General features: G+C 37.0%; 1 protein-coding gene across 1 annotated transcript; it reads left to right on the top strand.

Annotated features, from left to right (window-relative positions):
- The first annotated feature begins 4,963 nt into the window (after positions 1-4,963).
- Positions 4,964-8,055, top strand: LOC110794054 (uncharacterized). The gene is made up of 5 exons (XM_021998993.2): positions 4,964-5,666; positions 5,817-6,079; positions 6,174-6,267; positions 6,422-6,533; positions 7,426-8,055. The coding sequence occupies exons 1-5, from the start codon at positions 5,525-5,527 to the stop codon at positions 7,637-7,639; spliced, it is 825 nt and encodes a 274-aa protein (XP_021854685.1). The 5' UTR covers positions 4,964-5,524; the 3' UTR covers positions 7,640-8,055.
- The last annotated feature ends 950 nt before the right edge of the window (positions 8,056-9,005 follow it).

The following is a 9,005-nucleotide window of genomic DNA, read 5'->3' as shown; positions in this document are numbered from 1 at the left end:
CAAAATGATTCTCAACATATGACAAAAACTGAGACATGATTTGAACTGAATCTGTTTTATTTCTCATGAGGTGTGTCCAAGTCATCCTAGTATAGTCATCAACAATAGTGAGAAACTGATTACACTTAGATGAATCAAGAACAGAATAGGGCCCCCATACATCAATATGCAACAATTCAAAAGGCTTATTAGTCTTGATGAAACTACTTGGAAAAGGTAATCTGGTCTGTTTGGCCATAGGACATATTTGACAAAAAGTTTCAGCTAAGCAACCATGTACATCAACCCCTGTTAGTCCCTTTATTTTACCAAAAGACATATGCCCTAGTCTAAGGTGCCAGAGTTTGGCCTCTTGTACTGCAGTAGACTTGGTAGTAGACAATGCAAAAGGTTTTGAAGCTGTATTATTCTCTGATGTCAACAGATCTTCACTCAAGCTGTACAGACCCTTCTCCAACTTACCAAGCAGAATACGCTTGTTCTTGGAAAGGTCCTGAATGTAACATTCACCATTTGTAAATGAGACTGAACAATTTTCATCATAGCACAGTTTAGAGATAGATATCAGATTAAACTGGAACTCTGGAACATGCAAAACATTTCTGAGAATGATTCCTCCACCTAAGTTCACTGAACCCTTGTTCTTTACTTGTAATTCAGTTCCATTAGGTATAGTGATTGTATGTTGTCCATCATGCATAGGTTCAAATGATGTAAAGAGAGACAAGTCTGAACACATGTGGTCAGTGGCACCACTATCTAATATCCACTTTAATCTGAAATTAGATAGGAGACAGAATGTACCTTGAGGTTGATAACTGGTTGCCATTCCAAGTGAGTGAGTGCTTGAATTATCAACTTGATTAGCATTTTGTTGGCTATGTAGACACTTCATTAATTGACTGTATTGCTCTTCAGTGAAAGAAGCATGGACTATACCAGATTCTGAATTTTCTTGAATGTCTTGAGAAACATCCAAGTTGGCTGCTGCTGCAACTCTCTTTCCTTTTCCTTTAAAATCTTTTGGATAACCATGAAGCTTCCAGCACTTGTCAATAGTATGATTTTTCATTTTGCAGTGTTCACAGAATAGGCTATTTCTAGTGTTATGATCACTAGAATTTCTGATATGATAACCAGTTCCTGCATACTGAGAATTAGAACCAGAATTAAACTGATTCTTGTAAGGTTTGTTCTCAAATCTCCTAGCACTGAATGCACTAGATTCTGAATGTATCTGAACTCTATGATTATTCACTTCCTTTTGTTGTTCCTCCTGAAGTAATAATCCATAGGCTTTTGAGATAGTAGGTAACGGATTCATCATAAGTATAGTACTCTTAGGAAGTTCATATTTCTGATTCAACTTCATAAGAAATTGAATTAGCCTTTGATTCTGTTGAGTTTTGAGTAACTGCTGTGTGAGTGTGCAACTACAGCCAGTGCATACACAGACAGGCAATGGTTCTAAGCCATCCAGCTGGTCCCATAACATTTTAATTTTAGTGAAAAAACTGGCAATTAATTCATCATCACCTTGAGTTAGCTCACTGAGTTGTTGTTGCACAGAAAAGAGTTGAGGTCCTGATTCTCTGCAAAATTTGTCCTCTAACTCAAGCCATATTGCTCTTGTTGTTTTGAGATATAACACACTCCTTGCTATTTTAGGTTCCAAGGAAGCAAGCATCCAAGAAATCACTAAGTCATTGCACCTGATCCAAACTCTATAGTTTGCAGAATTTGCTGCTGGTTGATTTAGGCTGCCATCAACAAAGCATAACTTGTTTCTAGCTGACAATGCTATCATCATTGATCTCCTCCAATCATTGAAATTTTTACCTTCTCCTTCGAATTCAAAACTGACTAACTTTGTAGCATTTAGATCACTATTACTCAAATAGTAAGCAGAATTAGGATTTAGTGTTTGATCTTGCTGTTCTGTAGGCATTTTGATGATGCAAAACTACAGATTATTGTGACTTGTCTGTGAAAGATTTGAAAAAGAGAAAGAAAAGATGCAGGATCAATCGATCATCTGCTCTGATACCATGTTAAAGTTCATGATCTTGCATGAACTAATTACTGAAACATCAGTAAGAACAAAAGAGAATATGAACATAGAGAGAAAGAGAGGGAATTCTTATTATTGAATTGAATTCTTGAATGATTACAGCAACAACTAGAACTATAAATACAAGCTGATTGGTGAGGTGTCTCAACCAATTAGAGTGAAGCAAAAGTACAGCTCAGCATCTACAATGATCTATTACATGTAACTGAATGCTAACTAACTCCCTGATTTCTAGGGATGGTGGTTAGAGCTGATGTCATCTGTATGATGTCATCTGTATGATGTCATACACTTCTAGAAGCCTCGTGCATCATTGCTGAGTTGCTGCTCTTGTTGTGATGAAGTGTGTTGTGGTCAGAAGAACAATGCACACCAACAGTTTCATCTCTAATCAGTTGAAATAAGTTATAATCAGGTTCTATCAGGTAATGAGTTCCAATCAGGCCCAATGAATTCCAAGCAGGTCTTGTAATTTGACTATCTCAAATTTCCTCTTTTGCAATTAGGTCTAATCAGATCATATCAAGTCAATCAGGTTTAACCAATTCCAATAAGTTCAGATAAGTTCATATTTATCTGGCGAAAAGAACACCTAACTTTTCAAATTCCAATCTAGGTAATTTTTTGGACAGCTAAATACTTCAATACAAGCACATCGTGAGGTTTGCTTTTGTAAGGGTTGTAATGCCAAGCTGGAGATTTTATTTCTTTCGTTATTGTCTTTGAAGTACGTTTTTCGTAGTATGCAACTATGTATCATGCAGCGGGGTATACTCTACTAATGGTACACCTAACCCCTTTAATGCTCATCTTCAAAGGAATTGAGCTAAAGCATTCCTAGAGGAAAAGAGTAATAAACAAAATGAGTATAGCATTTGCTCATTTGTGTGCTAGACCCACGGCCCACCTAGGTGTGTATGAGGACCATATAATGCCCAAAACTACAAAATGTCTATTTTTTCGATGTAAGAGTTGCCTACCCTCTCCGTCTGTTTCTGTTTGCCTCATTTTCCTTTTTGAGATGTCCCTTTAATATTGCTTCATACCTTAAGGGCACGCTTAGATTGGTGTAATGGATTATGGGGGTAATAAAAGTCAAACCATCATAATAAAAGGACAATGAAGATGAATGAGGTGGTTGCAAGGAAGGTGGTGTGGTGATATTGTGATGAGAAATTGTGGTAGTGGTGGTGTTGTGAGGAGAAGGGAGGAAGGGGGGGAAGTAATTACCCCTCAAATGAGGGTAATAATCACCCTAGTGGGATGGTGAGTAACTATTCCCCCCATGTTGAGGGTATTTGTTCCTCCTTCCCTTTTTTTTTCTTCTTGCCAACACTAGCTTGTTCCCTTTGCCACCACTTCATCCTCTCATCATCACCTTCAATTACCTTAGTTTGACTTTTATTAACCCTTTAATACATTACCCTCAATTCAAGCATGCCCTTAAGGAAAGGGGGAACAAATACCCTCATCATAGGAGGAATAGTTACCCACCATCCCACTAGGGTGATTATTACCCTCATTTGGGGGGTAATTACTTCCCCTCTTCCTCCCTTCTCCTCACAACACCACCACTATCACAACTTCTCATCACAATACCTCCACACCACCCTCCTTGCAACCACCTCAATTCACCTTCATTGTCCTTTTATTATGGTGGTTTGACTTTTATTACCCCCATAATTCATTACACCCAATCCAAGCGTGCCCTAAATAGTAAGTTTTCTCACTTGTTTTTTTTCTCTCTCTCTCATCATGAGACCACATTACTAACCTATATAAATTATTTATACCCAATTCTTAATAAAGTAAAGTTTCTTCCATGAAACAATTAAAAAGGGACGAAGAGAGTATTTAGTAATTTAAAATTCCCAACTGATGCCAAGTGCTATATAAGAGTATGTCGTATTTATTAGACGCTACCTTGGCATGTCTGATGTAAACCCCAACCGAACAAAAAAAATCCGGGTTTGTTTGGATTGGCAAGGAAGCCAAGTACACAAAGTAAGATGCCTCCAATGCCCTTCTAACTAGCCTTAGAGGATGAAGGTAGGGACGTAGGGTGAGGAGTTGAGAACACTTCATCCTTTGTACGGATTACGGAGTAGATTTTATAAATCAAACCATCAATCTGGGGTGGAATTCTACGCGTGCCCGACCAAGTGTATCTCTTAAATAAATACGGAGGGAGTAGAACTTCATGCCGTAGTATATATTTTAGGCCGCGTCACAGATGCTGAACAGCTAAAATGGCCTCTGTTAAAAATTTGAAATGGACCCCCTGAGTTCAACTCCGCCATAAAGCAGGTAGTTAAACAAATTTGAGCTTAAATGGAATTTCCTACAAGTGGGTGTGCTGAAAATGATTTCCTACCAAAGTCACTGTATCCAATTTATAGATTTTGGTCTCACTTGGATTTGTATAGATCCTGACGTGTAGCAATAACTCACCAATCATTAACAATGTACACAACATGTTGAGAAAGACCAGGGAAACATTGTGTTTTTCTTCTATTTTCCTTTTCTGGACCAAGTAAAAGCTGGAAAAGGGTGAAGTGGCCATATTTTCTCAAATACTAAAGAGCTACGGAGTATGTTACTCGGACTCAGGTACCAATGTCGGATATGGGTACGTGTTGTATTTTATGGGAAAATAAATCATGAACTTGGTCCAAAATGAAGTGTTCACCATGTCCGAATGTTAAGAATACGACACGAGTCAAAGATAAAATGAAGAATCCAAGTAGCATAGCTAAAGAGACGGGCCGCGTATGACAGTTCACTACCTAAATAAGCCAGCTTGGTAAGCGGTATCAAATCTAGCTGATCAATAAAAGATACTTCCACCATAAATATATGGATTTCCTCTCAACGGAATGGAATTTGGGGGGTCTAAGAGAATAAAAACTAAAAAAAACTACCACACAGTACCCAATGCATAGGAAGGGATTGGACTTTGAGATAGGGAGGGAAGTAAAAATACTAAAGAACTGAAAGGAGATTAATCATACACGTCATTCTCATTTCTAATACTTCAGCAAAATATTGTACTACTTACTAGTCTCTCAAGAGGAGGCAAAGTTAACACCGACTACAAATCAATTGTAGTTATGTCTGTATGTAGGTTCTACTTCTACATATCATGTTTGCCGTTTCGTCTACCTTACCTATTGGCTATTACTGCCTCTGTCCTACAATAAAATTTCTAATGATTTCTAGAAACAAACTCTTGCTATTGTTTTTTCTACTTTTTTTAAATGTTTTAAAACATAAATAGATGGATAAAATTATCACATCTCTGATCACAGAGTCAAACAAAATGTTGGTTTCAAAACGTAGTATTAATGCCAGTTTCTGCCACTAGTAATATCCTCCTTCTCCTCACCCTCCGCTAAGCATAACTGGTTTCATTCCCTATCAGCTCTTAGTTCAGAAAACTTAGCAGTAACAAAAATGTCAGACTCAAGCAGTTTCTCCTCAACAACCTCTAAAGGCATTGCTGCCATTGTTGGGGTAGGCCCAAAACTTGGAAAATCCATCGCCCGCAAGTTTGCTCATGAAGGCTACACAGTTGCCATCCTCTCAAGGGATTTAGGCAAGCCACCAATTTTCCTCCACTCATATTGTATTTATAATTTCCTTTCCTTTTCTTTTTATTTTTTATTCTCTTTTTACTCTTTCTGTTCATTTTTTTTCCCTTTTCATTCTTGAGTAAACGTATGATATTTCTGTGGTTTGGACACAGTGAGGCTAGGAAGGATTGCAGAAGAGATAGCAAGGGAAGAGAAAGCTCAAGTGTTTGCCATAAGAATTGACTGCTCAGATACCAGAAGTGTTACAGAAGCTTTTGAAGGGGTTCTCTCTCTCGGATTCGTCGAAGTGTTGATCTATAATGCTGCATACCAACCACTCTCTTTGCATCCAAAAAATTTCACTGACATTCCAGTCAATTCTTTTGAGAAATCGCTCGCTGTTTCATCTGTTGGTGCCTTTCATTGTGCTAAGCAGGTAATTTAAGCTTTCCTCCACCCTCTAACTCACTCCCTCTATCTGGATTTTAAAAGTGAATAACTAATGGAAACTTCTAATGGGCTTGGGTTAGGTTCTTCCAGGTATGATGGAGAGAGGGAAAGGGACAATACTCTTTACAGGCTGTTCAGCTTCTCTCAATGGCATGTCTGGCTTCTCTGAATTATGTACGTCTTATTTATGATATCTAATATTTGAAAATATCACCAATACTGCAAAAATGAAAGTATAATTTATTTTTTAGAAGCTTTTAGTTCAATATTATTAGTTACATGTAATGGGTCGTAAATGTTCCATGAATACTTTTTTGTTTGAATAAAGGTTGTGGGAAGTTTGCGTTAAGAGGACTATCACAGTGCCTGGCAAGAGAATTTCAGTCACAGGGAATACATGTTGCTCATGTTATCATTGATGGATTGGTCGGAGCACCCAGGTAAGTTGTGTGCACCTCCCTAGTCACAACTCTTCATTCATTTCAATAGGATCTTTCGTTTAGATTCCTACTCCGGTCTCAGTTATTTGGAAAAAAAATGGCTTTCGACCTTTCGTTTTATATTTAGGGAACAAGATAAAAGTAATCCTCAAACGCCTGAAATCTTACTCTAGAAAATCCATTTATTTCTCTCCAATTGCCAAACTAAAGTTACTCCATTCCTAAATAATAGTCTCATTTGGTGAAAGCATGGGTAGAAATGTGATGAGTGTGTAAGGAAAAAAATGATTGTGATTATTTTTATGGGGAAGGGGATAAAGTAAGTGATTGTTTATTGATAAAGTACAAACAAAAGTGGATGTTAGAATGGTTGGGTAGGAAAAAACAAATTTATGTAAGACATATCAATCATGATTTATGGAAAAATGGAAAAAAATGGAGAATGTTTGCATGCCCAAAAATAAAACCAGGACTAGTATAAGGGAACGCTTAATTAGGAATACAGGACTACTATTTAGAAACGGAGGGAGTAATAAAAATAACAACCCAAGCTGACCCTAGTATTCATGAGTTAGTAATAAGTTGCTGAGTCAAGCTAAATTTACAATGTTTAATCAACATGTAGATTCATCCCAAGAGAAAGAAAAAAAATTAGAAAATTAATAAAAATAATAACCCAAGCTGACCCTAGCATTCATGAGTTAGTAATAGGTTTCTGAGTCAAGGCTAAACTTAAAGTGTTTAATCAACATGTAGATTCATCCCAAGAGAAAAAAAAAATATTAGAAAATTGAAGGTATGTGTTAAGAGGAAGGCTATGCAAATCACTAGTTGGATTTAATTGATGGCACTGTAGATTAGATAGACTGAGAGTAGTGGGAAAATAATGCAGGGTGCCAAGTATATTGCAGAGAGCAAATGTTGGGGAGCAACAAAGCGGAGGAGGAGGAGCAGCAGTAGCAGTAGCAGCAGCAGCAGCAGCAGCAGATGGCCTGATGGACCCAGATGCTCTAGCTCAAACCTACTGGCACTTGCATCTTCAAGATCGCTCAGCTTGGACACAAGAGATTGACCTTCGTCCTTCAACCACATTTAGGTTCTTCTAGTTCCAAACCAGTCCACAATCCACACTCCAACCATGCAACTAGTATGTTTTACCCATTTTTTACACCCTTGTACTAAAACAGTCAATTCACGGCGTCTAAAATATTTGAACCAGCAAAAAGCTAAAACTACCATCACTTGTCATCAACAAGTCAGTCATTTGGCAACCACTGGGTTTCAAATCATAGTTTGGTATTGTGTTGATTTGGGGAAGAAAAAAAAAATGGAGATGTGATTGGAAATGTTGAGTTAAATTTGCACGACACCAGATCTTGAGTTAAATCCAAGTTGACAAGTGAGGGTGGATGGGAAATGTTGTTGTGATTGATTCTTTTTATTTATTTATTTATGTTTGAACTGTGTGTATAAGAATTTGCTCTCTTTTTTGGTGGATATTCAGACTATTGTCGATTTCGTATGCATGTCCATTACGTGCAAATTGAAGTGGTGAATTTTATATGGATAAACCGAAAAACATTTTCCTTAATGTATACGCTTGTAAACTACATACTACTCCCTCCGTCTCTTTTTGTTCTTTACGTTTTTCTTTTTGGGTGTCTCAAAATGTTCTTTACATTTCCTTTTATATTATCACATAAATTACTTGATATTCTATCAAAATTTGTGCCAAGTTATTATTTTAACCAATTAAATCCATTTGGTCATTTAATCTCTCACACTTTTCCATTAGAATATTAATTTTTTCACATTTTTCCAATATCAGAATTTTGATAAGAGTGGAAACATTATAAATAAACGTAATTTTCCTCGTTTACATAAAAACTTAGAAGAATCTCAATACATATTAATTAGTCATTAAAACGCGTGAAAAATACCAAACGTAAAAAACAAAAAGAGACGGAGGGAGTACATAATATCATAGTTGAACAACTTGATTCCAGCTATTGTGAATGACAAACATATGATTTATCACCTGGCCAGAAGCATGTCCATTCCCTAAACTCTAAACAATGATTAAAACCAGACCTAAACCCCAGTCATTGCTTTTGCCATAAGACATAGTGCCTTCACTTAATTACAAACTAAATTGGTTGGAAGTAGTATGTTTTTTTTGCCCCCAAGTTGCTGGCATAATAGCAAGTGCTTTGTGAGTCATTAACTCATTATGTGTGTACGTCACCAAATGCCACTTTAGGGACTTAGGCATACTGCTATAAGAATAATTGATAATGCGAATCTAGTAAAGTTTATGTTGGGTTGGCCCTAAAAAATATGGATCCAGCTTAAATAATGACTCAAATAGTGTAAATGGAGTGAACTGTGGGGACAAGTCGGGCAACGGTTTTATGGAAATTAAGGAAGCTTCGTGTTGTAATGGAGGACACAAACTCATTGTGGCTTAATTAA

The sequence above is a fragment of the Spinacia oleracea genome, chromosome 3 (genome assembly GCF_020520425.1).
Source record: "Spinacia oleracea cultivar Varoflay chromosome 3, BTI_SOV_V1, whole genome shotgun sequence".
Taxonomy (NCBI): Eukaryota; Viridiplantae; Streptophyta; class Magnoliopsida; order Caryophyllales; family Amaranthaceae; genus Spinacia; species Spinacia oleracea.
Note: the sequence above shows the minus strand (reverse complement) of the source record. Positions and strands in the feature narration are given on the sequence as shown.